The sequence below is a fragment of the Triticum aestivum genome, chromosome 7B (genome assembly GCF_018294505.1).
Source record: "Triticum aestivum cultivar Chinese Spring chromosome 7B, IWGSC CS RefSeq v2.1, whole genome shotgun sequence".
Classification (NCBI taxonomy): Eukaryota; Viridiplantae; Streptophyta; class Magnoliopsida; order Poales; family Poaceae; genus Triticum; species Triticum aestivum.
Window position 1 is genome coordinate 384,750,862 of NC_057813.1, and position 16,423 is coordinate 384,767,284.

General features: G+C 44.0%; 1 protein-coding gene across 2 annotated transcripts; it reads left to right on the forward strand.

Annotated features, from left to right (window-relative positions):
• The first annotated feature begins 234 nt into the window (after positions 1-234).
• On the forward strand, positions 235-5,394 carry LOC123161241 (calcium/calmodulin-regulated receptor-like kinase 1). 2 transcript variants are annotated; one of them, XM_044579099.1, is made up of 8 exons: positions 235-439; positions 1,263-1,671; positions 2,406-2,559; positions 2,627-2,753; positions 3,566-3,651; positions 3,736-3,807; positions 4,515-4,718; positions 4,809-5,394. In XM_044579099.1, the coding sequence occupies exons 2-8, from the start codon at positions 1,358-1,360 to the stop codon at positions 5,148-5,150; spliced, it is 1,299 nt and encodes a 432-aa protein (XP_044435034.1). In that variant the 5' UTR covers positions 235-439; positions 1,263-1,357; the 3' UTR covers positions 5,151-5,394. The 2 variants fall into 2 exon arrangements, with proteins under 2 accessions (XP_044435034.1, XP_044435033.1); XM_044579098.1 differs by having other exon boundaries at positions 241-439; positions 1,268-1,671.
• Positions 5,395-16,423: the final 11,029 nt, after the last annotated feature.

A 16,423-nucleotide genomic window follows, 5' to 3' on the forward strand; every position in this document is an offset into this window, starting at 1 on the left:
ATTTGATTTACGTAGTACATGGATTTCATTGTTTGCATGCTTTTATATGGATCTAAGGTTTCTAGTATGGGGGTATCCGGCCGTGTTCATGGGCGTTTGAAGGATCGGATTTGTTGTCCGCGATGGTAGATGCTATGCATTTGAAACTCATGCACAATTACAAAACTACCCCCAGCCCCTACCTTTTCTCCTTTTTTTTCCTGACCTGTCTTTTCTCTTCTTCTTTCCCCCCCTGTTTTGTTTGCTTTATTCTCAACAGGAAGTTACACTCTCGAAAGTCGTCTTTCTCTCACCTCTCTTGGACACCAAGCCAGCACCAAATCTTCCCGGACGGTTTCCACCCCAATCCGCCGGCATTCTCCGGTGGGATCGCGGCCCGGAGCCGATCTGAACAAGCGCGAGTTCACCCGCCCGCGACCCCGTCTCCGCCCGCATTCAGGTAGTCCGCTCCCGTAAGTTTCTTTGATTCGGTTTCTTGATCTTTGGATTAGCAGGCGCGGTTCCGAGTTCGTTTCCTCGGTTCATACGATCTTTTCTTGGGTTTTGGTGGTTCTTCCGCCAGTTTATGCCTCGCTATTCTAGGCTTCTTGCTCGTTCCAACGTTGGATCGTTTCTAGTGTGTACTTCCAGGAAGTTTTTTCCCCTGGGTTTGTTGATTTTAAAGACGTTAGGTTCAGAAGCGTTCTACATTCCGAAGTGGAAGTTGACGCCTCTGTGATTTGCATTGGTGATTTAAGTGTTTGTGGAGATAAGCGTTGCGCCATCAGGTGACATTTTCTGAGTTCTTACGACGAAAAATCCCCCAAATCTTAGTACTCCTACTACGTATTGTTGTACAAAACTACTGTAGAGAGTCGCAGCTATTCTTCAGTTGTTTCATAGCAAATGGTGTAATTTTTATGTAAATTGAGATTATTTTGTATGTTTGTGTGGTACTAATGACAAATTAGTTCACGACAAAAAGGCCTATGAAAAGCAATTTCTCAGTTTGGAAGTTAGTTCACCAGTAATATCCACCGTTTCTGTGTAACATGACTTGGCGTGGATAAATTAGCTCTTAACTTTGTGCCTTATCAGTGGTGTCCCCGTGGTTGTCAAAGATCTGATATTTTGATGTGACATCAGTTGAGATGGCAAAGTTTGCCTAAAGATTGCATTTCCATTTCATGATGTTGACCCAGATAGCCACCTAATGTGCTAAGCCACATGCTGTCACTGTTCCAGGCTTCCAATTTACTATCCCCTATTGTACTTGTTGGCAGGGCAGACACAGCTGTTGGTCTTCTTCCTCGTCAGGGCTTCCATGTGGTGGACGCAATATCCTTGGTGCTAGGATCTGTAACTGAATTGGGGGAGAATGAATGGGGTTTCTGAAGGTCTGATCATCGGTACCACGGTTGGTGTGGTGATAGGGGTGCTGCTGGCAGTTGGAATACTCCTGTGCATGAGGTATCGGCGTTCTCAGGCGCAAATAAGGAGCAGTAGCTCGAGGAGGTCATCGACTATCCCCATCCGTGCAAATGGTGTTAATACATGTGCAGAGCTGTCGAACTCAACTACAGGGCAGGAATCGCCGAGAGAGTTTGAAGATCGTGGACCATCCCTGTGGATTGAAGGACCTGGAAGGAAGAGCCTAATATCAGCTTCTGGGATACCCAAATATGCGTACAAGTATGTTCCCTTGAGCTTTCTCTATCTATTCTCAGGGTAGCAATATTCATAGTTGTATCATTAACTAAGTCCTACAAAATTTGCTTCCAAATAACTGATCTATTTTAGGATCTTGATGAGTTATTTATTGTCGGTTCTGAAATGAAGTTCCTGTCGTGGGTTGGTTATCCTCTTTTGGACTTTTATATGCCTTGAACTACCAGTACCAACTCCAAGGGTTCCTTTTTTTTAGCTTTTTGTCTTGTTGACATTTCAGAGTGGAAATTTTCCATAGAATGGTGGGAACCGGAGAAAATAATGATGGTTGGTTTGTACTAGAAAGAGAAAATGCACACTAAAGATTCTACCTGATCTTCTTTGGATAGAAGAAACATGAGTGAAGGATAGGAAAACATGTCACATACACGCCCAGTGAGATATTGTAGTTTATAAATATAAGGAGGCTGTGATAAAATGCCGGACCGTAAATATTACTCCCTCCATATCAAAATATAAGACGCTTTTTGACACTATAACGTCTTGTATTTTGATACAGAGGGAGTAGCAAGTAAAGGAGCCATCATAATAGGTGAAATCAGTTATTATACTTTCTGTAAGTTGTCTCAAATTTTGCTAATTTAAGTATGACCATGGAACCGTATCTTCTACATAACTATGCTGATTTAATTATGATCGCAAAACTGTGTCTTCTTTTAGTTTAATTTAATCTTTGAACATTATTTTCTTTTGTCTAGGGAACTGCAGAAAGCTACCAGCAATTTCACAAAACTGTTGGGCCAAGGAGCCTTTGGTCCTGTTTACAAAGCTGACATGTCATCTGGTGAGATATTGGCTGTTAAAGTACTTGCTAACAATTCAAAGCAAGGTGAAAAGGAGTTCCAAAATGAGGTAAGCTAATGTTTATAGATGACTAGAAATGGGCATGCCTGGTAATTTGATGGATAACTAATTTCAGGTCTTACTTCTTGGGCGATTGCACCACAGGAATCTGGTGAACTTGGTTGGTTACTGTGCTGAAAAGGGGCAACACATTCTGTTATATGCATACATGCCTAATGGGAGCCTAGCATCACACTTATATGGTATATATTCTCTCCATCTGGAAATGCGTTTCTGTAATAACACTCCTTACAGTAATTACTTAGGCACATCCGTGCTTTGTTGCTACCATAACTCCGTTTTGTTACAGTATATGTGGATTGCACTAGCCCTTTCCATTAGTTCGGACTTTTGGTTGTGTTGGCTAGTGCATGAAGTTTAACATGGTATCGGAGCTAAGATCTTGAGTTCAAGTCCTGGTTTGCGCAATTTATCTAAAAAAACTGTTGTTGCCCCCCTTTGTGTCCACGTATAGGCCTCTTGAGTCATACGTGAGTTTCGCGCGCCGTCGCTCTCTTCCGGTTACACATGTTGACTTGTCTTCCCCGTCACACGTGAGAGGGGGTGTTACAGTATATGTGGATTGCACTAGCCCTTTCCATTAGTTCAGACTTTTGGTTGTGTTGGCTAGTGCATGAAGCTTAACACGTTTAAACTTTAAAATGTTACAAAAAGGTTTGTAAGAACACGGTGTTATGAAATTCATGAAGTAAAATAACTTATAGTAATTACAGTCTCGCAATGCATCAATATTTGATGCTTTCTCCCTTTTAACTTGATAGTTCTTGATCACTTGGTAAAATAACCACCACCCTTTTAGCTGATTTTATCAGATAAAGAAGGCCAGTGATTTCCATGTGAATGAAGTCAATAGACAATATTCAAATTTTGTAGTTATGCTTAATGGAGTGATTTATCTTGTCAATCTATCTTTTATAAGAGTGTACATTTACAGCCAGAGTATCACATATTACATTTAGATACTTTTTTTTCTGAAGGCATTCTGTGAATTCAGGTGAAAACAGTGCACCACTGAGGTGGGATTTGAGGGTAAATATAGCTCTAGATGTTGCTAGGGGGTTGGAATACCTACATGATGGGGTAAGCTGTTGTAACTCATAATTTGAAGCATGATCCATGATGTTATACGAAGAGATTACTTCATCTGGCTTAACTTTAGTGCAGGCTGTTCCTCCGGTGGTTCATCGAGACATCAAATCACCAAACATTTTACTGGATCAGTCCATGCATGCTAGGGTATGCTGTACATCTCTGTAATTTGTCATAGTATCCATGACATGTTGAACACTTGTATTCATCTGCAGCAATTAGCTATAACATTCTGATTATTTGTTTCTCAGTTTGCACCTCTGTATTCTTAACTCATACTGCCGACATTTGGTTTGTACTTTATCCTGCATACAGCTATACACTGGAAGCAGCATCGTGACTTTGTTTATGATGTGCATTATCATCATTTGTTCTTATCCTGCATAGGGCTTTAATTTAAAGTTAAATACCAACCTATCAATGTCTAGAAGCATAACCAATGTAGTAGCGTACTTACTGAATATGCCGAAGAAAACTCATGGAACATTCTTTGCTTAATCAGCCTGTTTCTCAAATAGCCTAATCTTATAAAGAGATATGAGCGTTTCTCAGTTGGCTAGAGGTGCGAGTGTGTGCCCAGCTTACTTGTGCTCGAGGCCTGTCCTTTGCCAAGTATGCTCATTATTTCATTTTCTAATTAAAAATGTCACAGGTGCTAGTGCCCATTGGCTGAGTTCTTTATATATAAATACACATGGAGAGTCTTCTGATATGTGTTTAGATTAGCCTTTGCTTATAAAGATACATAAGTTTTCTGATGTTCAAAGATAATAGGTTTGCTTGCAGCATTCCCTCTGTTGCCTTTCTGTTTGGAAGTTTTATTCCTAGACATGGGGGCATTCTTTCTTGGCCAGGTTGCCGACTTTGGATTGTCAAGAGAAGAAATGCTTACTAGAAACGGGGCCAACATACGTGGAACTTATGGATATCTTGATCCGGAGTACGTGTCCTCACGATCATTCACAAAGAAGAGTGATGTGTACAGCTACGGTGTTCTGCTATTTGAACTGATCGCTGGCAGAAACCCTCAACAAGGTTTAATGGAATATGTTGAGCTTGTAAGGAAGCCTCCCTTTATTTTTGTTGCAGAATTTAGTTTCTGAGACACTATCGTTGTAAATGCTGACTACAGTGCAATCTATGATCAGGCTGCAATCAACGCTGATGGCAAGACTGGGTGGGAGGAAATTGCCGACTCTCGGTTAGAAGGCGCATTTGACGTGGAGGAGCTCAATGACATGGCTGCCGCAGCTTACAAATGTGTAAGCCGTGTCTCCCGAAAGCGACCATCGATGCGGGATGTTGTCCAGGCACTGATCCGGGTGGCAAAACACAGCCACAGTAGCAGGAACCATCATGGCAGGAGGCTTCCACCGGGCAGGACGGATGACGAATCTGTTGACCTTGAGGCATCAGAGGGTCAGTCATCTGCCTCTGGCCATCAGAGACAGGAATCGGTTGGCAGTGTCTCTGAACTTCCGGACGTCTGACTGAAATTAACAAAATTTCTCCCTACTGTTGTTCCTGGCTCGTCTTCTTTCGATTTGTGAAATTCTTTTGTTTTGTTGATACGAAAAGTACTGGATCAAGCATGGAACTAGTGGATAGGAAGGTGAAGTTTTGAGCAGTTTTGTGTATGGTGGTGAGTGCTGACTGGTGTCGACTGTCAATAGTAACTGTGTTGTATAGCTGCACTGTAACTACTTGATAAATAGAAGCTGATTGTTACCATCATCTGGTCTATGTGTTGCACTAGATGATGTGCTGGTTTAATCCTTTCATACAACAACTGCCTTTTTGTTTGCGGGTATACAACAACTGCCTTGCCTAGGAAAAGCAAAGATCTTCTGTTTGGCGAAGAAGATTGAATCACAGATCAGTATGGACCAGTTTCTGTCTAGTGAAAATGGAAATGTGATATTTGTACGTTTTGATTGAGTGCTTTAACATATCATAACCATCAGACAAAATGCTTTCGCTACGAGTAAATCGCTTTTCTCTCTTCCCAATGAAGAAAGAAAAGGCGATCTAGCCAGCTGCCCGGTCCTTCCGCCGCTGACCCAGCGGCTCCCTCCGGGTCGTTTGTAACGCCCTCGATGCGGCTATAGCTCCCACGTGTCGAGGCACGACTTAGAGGCATAACCGCATTGAAAGCAGTGTCGCAAGTCAGGCAATCATTACAACATCCCATGTAATATATAATAAAAGGGGGAGATAACATAGTTGGCTTACACTCGCCACGTCACATCAGAGTACATAAATAACATCCATCAGACAAACACTCATGGCCCGACTACGGCGCCAAAATAGAAAAGAACCCAACATGCGACAAGGTCGTGAATCGATAACCCCAACTAGGCACCACTACTGATCATCGGGAAAGGAAACATAGTATCGCTGAGAGTCCTCGTCGAACTCCCACTGAAGCTCGTAATCGTCAACTGGAGCAGAAACACCTGGACCTGCATCTGGAGTTGTAGTATCTGTGAGCCACAGGGACTCAGCAATCTCACACCCACGCGATCAAAACTATTTAAGCTCATAGGAATGGATAAGGCAAATATATGTGGAGCTGCAGCAAGCGACTAGCATATGTGGTGGCTAACTTATACGCAAAAGAGAGCGAGAAGAGAAGGCGAAGCACGAGCGAGAAGCTAAAGGAACATCCTGCGCAAGCATAACTCCAACACCGTGTCCACTTCCCAGACTCCGCCGAGAAGGGGCCATCACGGTAACACACACGGTTGTTTCGTTTTAATTAAGTTTAGTTCAAGTCATCTACAACCGGACGTTAACAAATTCCCATCCGCCCATAACCGCGGGCACGGCTTTCGAAAGATCAAACCCTGCAGGGGGGTCCCAACTTAGCCCATAACAAGCTCTCACGGTCAACATAGGAATAGACCTCCACCCAAGACACACCGATCAGACTCGGTATCTTGGTACAACAAGATGATTCGACAGGTTAAAACAAGACCAGCAACACCGCCCGAATGTGCCGACAAATCCCGATAGGAGCTGCACATATCTCTTTCTCAGGGCACACTCAGATGAGCGCTCCGTACAACTAAAACCAAACCTCGAGTTTCCCCGAGGGGGCGCTGCACAGGACTCTAGTTTGGACCAACGCTCAGAGGAGCACTGGCCCGGGGGGGTTAAAATAAGATGACCTTCGGGCTCCGGAAACCCAAGGGAAAAAGAGGCTAGGTGGCAAATGGTAAAACCAATGTTGGGCATTGCTGGAAAAGCTTTAATTAAGGCGAACTATCAAGGGGTTCCCATTATAACCCAACCGCGTAAGGGACGCAACAATCCGGGAACATAACACCGATATGACGGAAAACTAGGGCGGCAAGAGTGGAACAAAACACTAGGCGAGAGGCCGAGCCTTCCACCCTTTACCAAGTATATAGATGCATTAAGATAACATAGCAATATAATGATATCCCAACAAGTAAATAAATGTTCCAACAAGGAACGGCTCCAATCTTCACCTGCAACTAACAACGCTATAAGAAGGGCTGAGCAAAGCGGTAACATAGCCAATCAACGGTTTGCTAGGACAATGGTGGGTTAGAGGTTCAACATGGCAATTGGGAGGCTGACAAGCAAAAGGTAGGCATCGTAGCAGTGGCAAAGCAAAAGAGCGAGCAAACTAGCATAGCAAAGATAGTAGTGATTTCGAGGGTATGATCATCTTGCCTGCACAGTTGTCAGAGTTGACTGGATCCTCACAAGCAAACTCAACGGGCTCCTCGGTAGCGAACTCGTCTCCCGGCTCTACCCAACAAGACAAACAAGCAACAAGGATACAATCAACCACGGGCAAGACCAAGCAATATGATGAAATGACGATATGCTATGCGGGATGCGATGCAGGATGCAAAATGCAAGATATGACAGGAAATGCATGAACCTGGCATCAACTTGGGAAACCAAGTGTGCCACTGGGTAGAGGGGATGAAATCGCTTGAAAACGATATAAAGATCATAGGAATCGGTGTTGGGTTTCGTAGTAATTTCAAAAAATTTCCTACGCGCACACAGGATCATGTGATGCATAGCAACGAGAGGAGAGTGTTGTCTACGTACCCTACGCAGACCGACTGCGGAAGCGATGACACGACGTAGAGGAAGTAGTCGTACGTCTTCACGATCCAACCGATCAAGCACCGAAACTACGGCACCTCCGAGTTCGAGCACACGTTCAGCTCGATGACGATCCCCGGACTCCGATCCAGCAAAGTGTCGGGGAAGAGTTCCGTCAGCACGACGGCGTGGTGACGATCTTGATGAACTACAGCAGCAGGGCTTCGCCTAAACTCCGCTACAGTATTATCGAGGAATATGGTGGCAGGGGGCACCGCACACGGCTAAGGAATTGATCACGTGGATCAACTTGTGTCAACTTGTGTGTTTAGAGGTGCCCCTGCCTCAGTATATAAAGGAGGAGAGGAGGGGAGGCTGGCCGGCCAAAGAGGGAGGCGCAGGAGAGTCCTACTCCCTCTGGGAGTAGGATTCCTCCTCCAATCCTAGTCCAACTAGGATTCCTCGGAGGGGAAGGGAGAGAGGGGGGCCGGCCACCTTCTCCTAGTCCTAATAGGACTAGGGGAGGGGGAAGAGGCGCAGCCACCTTGGGCTGCCCCTTTCTCCTTTCCACTAAGGCCCATGAAGGCCCATATGGCTCCCGGGGGGTTCCGGTAACCTCCCGGTAATCCGGTAAAATCCCGATTTCACCCGGAACACTTCCGATGTCCAAACATAGGCTTCCAATATATCAATCTTTATGTCTCGACCATTTCGAGACTCCTCGTCATGTCCGTGATCACATCCGGGACTCCGAACAACCTTCGGTACATCAAAATGCATAAACTCATAATATAACTGTCATCGTAACCTTAAGCGTGCGGACCCTACGGGTTCGAGAACAATGTAGACATGACCGAGACATGTCTCTGGTCAATAACCAATAGCGGGACCTGGATGCCCATATTGGCTCCTACATATTCTACGAAGATCTTTATCGGTCAGACCGCATAACAACATACGTTGTTCCCTTTGTCATCGGTATGTTACTTGCCCGAGATTCGATCGTCGGTATCCAATACCTAGTTCTATCTCGTTACCGGCAAGTCTCTTTACTCGTTCCGTAATACATCATCTCACAACTAACATATTAGTTGTAATGCTTGCAAGGCTTATGTGATGTGTATTACCGAGAGGGCCCAGAGATACCTCTCCGACAATCGGAGTGACAAATCCTAATCTCGAAATACGCCAACCCAACATCGACCATTGGAGACACCTGTAGTACTCCTTTATAATCACCCATTTACGTTGTGACGTTTGGTAGTACCCAAAGTGTTCCTCCGGTAAACGGGAGTTGCATAAACTCATAATATAACTGTCATCGTAACCTTAAGCGTGCGGACCCTACGGGTTCGAGAACAATGTAGACATGACCGAGACATGTCTCTGGTCAATAACCAATAGCGGGACCTGGATGCCCATATTGGCTCCTACATATTCTACGAAGATCTTTATCGGTCAGACCGCATAACAACATACGTCGTTCCCTTTGTCATCGGTATGTTACTTGCCCGAGATTCGATCGTCGGTATCCAATACCTAGTTCAATCTCGTTACCGGCAAGTCTCTTTACTCGTTCCGTAATACATCATCTCACAACTAACATATTAGTTGTAATGCTTGCAAGGCTTATGTGATGTGTATTACCGAGAGGGCCCAGAGATACCTCTCCGACAATCGGAGTGACAAATCCTAATCTCGAAATACGCCAACCCAACATCGACCATTGGAGACACCTGTAGTACTCCTTTATAATCACCCAGTTACGTTGTGACGTTTGGTAGTACCCAAAGTGTTCCTCCGGTAAACGGGAGTTGCATAATCTCATAGTCATAGGAACATGTATAAGTCATGAAGAAAGCAATAGCAACATACTAAACGATCGGGTGCTAAGCTAATGGAATGGGTCATGTCAATTAGATCATTCTACTAATGATGTGACCTCGTTAATCAAATAACAACTTATTGTTCATGGTTAGGAAACATAACCATCTTTGATTAACGAGCTAGTCAAGTAGAGGCATACTAGTGACACTCTGTTTGTCTATGTATTCACACATGTATTATGTTTCCGGTAAATACAATTCTAGCATGAATAATAAACATTTATCATGATTATAAGGAAATAAATAATAACTTTATTATTGCCTCTAGGGCATATTTCCTTCAGTCTCCCACTTGCACTAGAGTCAATAATCTAGATTACACTGTAATGAATCTAACACCCATGGAGCTTTGGTGCTGATCATGTTTTGCTCGTGGAAGAGGCTTAGTCAACGGGTCTGCAACATTCAGATCCGTATGTATCTTGCAAATCTCTATGTCTCCCACCTGGACTAGATCCCGGATGGAGTTGAAGCGTCTCTTGATGTGTTTGGTTCTTTTGTGAAATCTGGATTCCTTTGCCAAGGCAATTGCACCAGTATTGTCACAAAAGATTTTCATTGGACCCGATGCACTAGGTATGACACCTAGATCGGATATGAACTCCTTCATCCAGACTCCTTCATTTGCTGCTTCCGAAACAGCTATGTATTCCGCTTCACATGTAGATCCCGCTACGACGCTTTGTTTAGAACTGTACCAACTGACAGCTCCACCGTTTAATGTAAACACGTATCCGGTTTGCGATTTAGAATCGTCCGGATCAGTGTCAAAGCTTGCATCAACGTAACCTTTTACGATGAGCTTTTTGTCACTTCCATATACGAGAAACATATCCTTAGTCCTTTTCAGGTATTTTAGGATGTTCTTGACCGCTGTCCAGTGATCCATTCCTGGATTACTTTGGTACCTCCCTGCTAAACTTATAGCAAGGCACACATCAGGTCTGGTACACAGCATTGCATACATGATAGAGCCTATGGCTGATGCATAGGGAACATCTTTCATATTCTCTCTATCTTCTGCAGTGGTCGGGCTTTGAGTCTTACTCAATTTCACACCTTGTAACACAGGCAAGAACCCTTTCTTTGCTTGATCCATTTTGAATTTCTTCAAAATTTTGTCAAGGTATGTGCTCTGTGAAAGTCCAATTAAGCGTCTTGATCTGTCTCTATAGATCTTAATGCCTAATATGTAAGCAGCTTCACCGAGGTCTTTCATTGAAAAACTTTTATTCAAGTATCCCTTTATGATATCCAGAAATTCTATATCATTTCCAATCAGTAATATGTCATCCACATATAATATCAGAAATGCTACAGAGCTCCCACTCACTTTCTTGTAAATACAGGCTTCTCCAAAAGTCTGTATAAAACCAAATGCTTTGATCACACTATCAAAACGTTTATTCCAACTCCGAGAGGCTTGCACCAGTCCATAAATGGATCGCTGGAGCTTGCACACTTTGTTAGCTCCCTTTGGATCGACAAAACCTTCTGGTTGCATCATATACAACTCTTCTTTCAGAAATCCATTCAGGAATGCAGTTTTGACATCCATTTGCCAAATTTCATAATCATAAAATGCGGCAATTGCTAACATGATTCGGACGGACTTAAGCATCGCTACGGGTGAGAAGGTCTCATCGTAGTCAATTCCTTGAACTTGCCGAAAACCTTTTGCGACAAGTCGAGCTTTGTAGACAGTAACATTACCATCAGCGTCAGTCTTCTTCTTAAAGATCCATTTATTCTCAATCGCTTGCCGATCATCGGGCAAGTCAACCAAAGTCCATACTTTGTTCTCATACATGGATCCCATCTCAGATTTCATGGCTTCTAGCCACTTTGCGGAATCTGGGCTCACCATCGCTTCTTCATAGTTCGTAGGTTCATCATGATCTAGTAGCATGACCTCCAGAACAGGATTACCGTACCACTCTGGTGCGGATCTTACTCTGGTTGATCTACGAAGTTCAGTAGTATCTTGATCTGAAGTTTCATGATCATTATCATTGGCTTCCTCACTAACTGGTGCAGGTGTCACTGAAACAGTTTTCTGTGATGAACTACTTTCCAGTAAGGGAGCAGGTACAGTTACCTCGTCAAGTTCTACTTTCCTCCCACTCACTTCTTTCGAGAGAAACTCCTTCTCTAGAAATGATCCATTCTTAGCAACGAATGTTTTGCCTTCGGATCTGTGATAGAAGGTGTACCCAACAGTTTCCTTTGGGTATCCTATGAAGACACATTTCTCCGATTTGGGTTCGAGCTTATCAGGTTGAAGTTTTTTCACATAAGCATCGCAGCCCCAAACTTTAAGAAACGACAACTTTGGTTTCTTGCCAAACCACAGTTCATAAGGCGTCGTCTCAACGGATTTTGATGGTGCCCTATTTAATGTGAATGCGGCCATCTCTAAAGCATATCCCCAAAATGATAGCGGTAAATCAGTAAGAGACATCATAGATCGCACCATATCTAGTAAAGTACGATTACGACGTTCGGACACACCATTACGCTGTGGTGTCCCGGGTGGCGTGAGTTGCGAAACTATTCCACAGTTTTTCAAATGTACACCAAACTCGTAACTCAAATATTCTCCTCCACGATCAGATCGTAGAAATTTTATTTTCTTGTTACGATGATTTTCAACTTCACTCTGAAATTCTTTGAACTTTTCAAATGTTTCAGACTTATGTTTTATTAAGTAAATATACCCATATCTGCTTAAATCATCTGTGAAGGTGAGAAAATAACGATATCCGCCACGAGCCTCAATATTCATCGGGCCACATACATCGGTATGTATGATTTCCAACAAATCTATTGCTCTCTTCATAGTACCGGAGAACGGTGTTTTAGTCATCTTGCCCAAGAGGCACGGTTCGCAAGTACCAAGTGATTCATAATCAAGTGGTTCCAAAAGTCCATCAGCATGGAGTTTCTTCATGCGCTTTATACCGATATGACCTAAACGACGGTGCCACAAATAAGTTGCACTTTCATTATCAACTCTGCATCTTTTGGTTTCAACATTATGAATATGTGTATTACTACTATCGAGATTCAATAAGAATAGACCACTCTTCAAGGGTGCATGACCATAAAAGATATTACTCATATAAATAGAACAACCATTATTCTCTGATTTAAATGAATAACCGTCTCGCATTAAACAAGATCCAGATATAATGTTCATGCTCAACGCTGGCACCAAATAACAATTATTTAGGTCTAATATTAATCCCGAAGGTAGATGTAGAGGTAGCATGCCGACTGCGATCACATCGACTTTGGAACCGTTTCCCACGCGCATCGTCACCTCGTCCTTTGCCAGTGCCCACTTATTCTGTAGTCCCTGTTTCGAGTTGCAAATATTAGCAACAGAACCAGTATCAAATACCCAGGTGCTACTGCGAGCATTGGTAAGGTACACATCAATAACATGTATATCACATATACCTTTGTTCACCTTGCCATCCTTCTTATTCGCCAAATACTTGGGGCAGTTCCGCTTCCAGTGACCAGTCTGCTTGCAGTAGAAGCACTCAGTTTCAGGTTTAGGTCCAGACTTGGGTTTCTTCTCTTGAGCAGCAACTTGCTTGCCGTTCTTTTTGAAGTTCCCCTTTTTCTTCCCTTTGCCCTTTTTCTTGAAACTAGTGGTCTTGTTAACCATCAACACTTGATGCTCCTTCTTGATTTCTACCTCCGCAGCTTTCAGCATTGCGAAGAGCTCGGGAATAGTCTTGTTCATCCCTTGCATATTATAGTTCATCACGAAGCTCTTGTAGCTTGGTGGTAGTGATTGGAGAATTCTGTCAATGACGCAATCATCCGGAAGATTAACTCCCAATTGAATCAAGTGATTATTATACCCAGACATTTTGAGTATATGCTCACTGACAGAACTGTTCTCCTCCATCTTGCAGCTATAGAACTTATTGGAGACTTCATATCTCTCAATCCGGGCATTTGCTTGAAATATCAACTTCAACTCCTGGAACATCTCATATGCTCCATGACGTTCAAAACGTCGTTGAAGTCCCGATTCTAAGCCGTAAAGCATGGCACACTGAACTATCGAGTAGTCATCAGCTTTGCTCTGCCAGACGTTCATAACATCTGGCGTTGCTCCAGCAGCAGGCCTGGCACCCAGCGGTGCTTCCAGGATGTAATTCTTCTGTGCAGCAATGAGGATAATCCTCAAGTTACGGACCCAGTCCGTGTAATTGCTACCATCATCTTTCAACTTTGCTTTCACAAGGAACGCATTAAAATTCAACGGAACAACAGCACGAGCCATCTATCTACAATCAACATAAACAAGCAAGATACTATCAGGGACTAAGTTCATGATAAATTTTAAGTTCAATTAATCATATTACTAAAGAACTCCCACTTAGATAGACATCCCTCTAATCCTCTAAGTGATCACGTGATCCAAATCAACTAAACCATGTCCGATCATCACGTGAGATGGAGTAGTTTCATCGGTGAACATCTTTATGTTGATCATATCTACTATATGATTCATGCTCGACCTTTCGGTCTCCGTGTTCCGAGGCCATATCTGCATATGCTAGGCTCGTCAAGTTTAACCTGAGTATTCTGCGTGCGCAACTGTTTTGCACCCGTTGTATTTGAACGTAGAGCCTATCACACCCGATCATCACGTGGTGTCTCAGCACGAAGAACTTTTGCAACGGTGCATACTCAGGGAGAACACTTCTTGATAATTTAGTGAGAGATCATCTTATAATGCTACCGTCAATCAAAGCAAGATAAGATGCATAAAAAGATAAACATCACATGCAATCAATATAAGTGATATGATATGGCCATCATCATCTTGTGCTTGTGATCTCCATCTCCGAAGCACCGTCATGATCACCATCGTCACCGGCGCGACACCTTGATCTCCATCGTAGCATCGTTGTCGTCTCGCCAATCTTATGATTCCACGACTATCACTACCGTTTAGTAATAAAGTAAAGCATTACATCGCGATTGCATTGCATACAATAAAGCGACAACCATATGGCTCCTGCCAGTTGCCGATAACTTGGTTACAAAACATGATCATCTCATACAATAAAATTCAGCATCATGCCTTGACCATATCATATCACAACATGCCCTGCAAAAACAAGTTAGACGTCCTCTACTTTGTTGTTGCATGTTTTACGTGGCTGCTACGGGCTTAAGTAAGAACCAATCTCACCTACGCATCAAAACCACAACGATAGTTTGTCAAATAGACTCCGTTTTAACCTTCGCAAGGACCGGGCGTAGCCATACTTGGTTCAACTAAAGTTGGAGAGGCAGTCGCCCGCAAGCCATCTCTGTGCAAAGCACGTCGAGGGAACCGGTCTCGCGTAAGCGTACGCGTAAGGTTGGTCCGGGTCGTCTCGTCCAACAATACCGCCGAACCAAAGTATGACATGCTGGTAGGCAGTATGACTTGTATCGTCCACAACTTACTTGTGTTCTACTCGTGCATATAACATCAACATCATTAACCTAGGCTCGGATACCACTGTTGGGTTTCGTAGTAATTTCAAAAATTTTCCTACGCGCACACAGGATCATGTGATGCATAGCAACGAGAGGAGAGTGTTGTCTACGTACCCTACGCAGACCGACTGCGGAAGCGATGACACGACGTAGAGGAAGTAGTCGTACGTCTTCACGATCCAACCGATCAAGCACCGAAACTACGGCACCTCCGAGTTCGAGCACACGTTCAGCTCGATGACGATCCCCGGACTCCGATCCAGCAAAGTGTCGGGGAAGAGTTCCGTCAGCACGACGGCGTGGTGACGATCTTGATGAACTACAGCAGCAGGGCTTCGCCTAAACTCCGCTACAGTATTATCGAGGAATATGGTGGCAGGGGGCACCGCACACGGCTAAGGAATTGATCACGTGGATCAACTTGTGTCAACTTGTGTGTTTAGAGGTGCCCCTGCCTCAGTATATAAAGGAGGAGAGGAGGGGAGGCTGGCCGGCCAAAGAGGGAGGCGCAGGAGAGTCCTACTCCCTCTGGGAGTAGGATTCCTCCTCCAATCCTAGTCCAACTAGGATTCCTCGGTGGGGAAGGGAGAGAGGGGGGCCGGCCACCTTCTCCTAGTCCTAATAGGACTAGGGGAGGGGGAAGAGGCGCAGCCACCTTGGGCTGCCCCTTTCTCCTTTCCACTAAGGCCCATGAAGGCCCATATGGCTCCCGGGGGGTTCCGGTAACCTCCCGGTAATCCGGTAAAATCTCGATTTCACCCGGAACACTTCCGATGTCCAAACATAGGCTTCCAATATATCAATCTTTATGTCTCGACCATTTCGAGACTCCTCGTCATGTCCGTGATCACATCCGGGACTCCGAACAACCTTCGGTACATCAAAATGCATAAACTCATAATATAACTGTCATCGTAACCTTAAGCGTGTGGACCCTACGGGTTCGAGAACAATGTAGACATGACCGAGACATGTCTCTGGTCAATAACCAATAGCGGGACCTGGATGCCCATATTGGCTCCTACATATTCTACGAAGATCTTTATCGGTCAGACCGCATAACAACATACGTTGTTCCCTTTGTCATCGGTATGTTACTTGCCCGAGATTCGATCGTCGGTATCCAATACCTAGTTCAATCTCGTTACCGGCAAGTCTCTTTACTCGTTCCGTAATACATCATCTCACAACTAACATATTAGTTGTAATGCTTGCAAGGCTTATGTGATGTGTATTACCGAGAGGGCCCAGAGATACCTCTCCGACAATCGGAG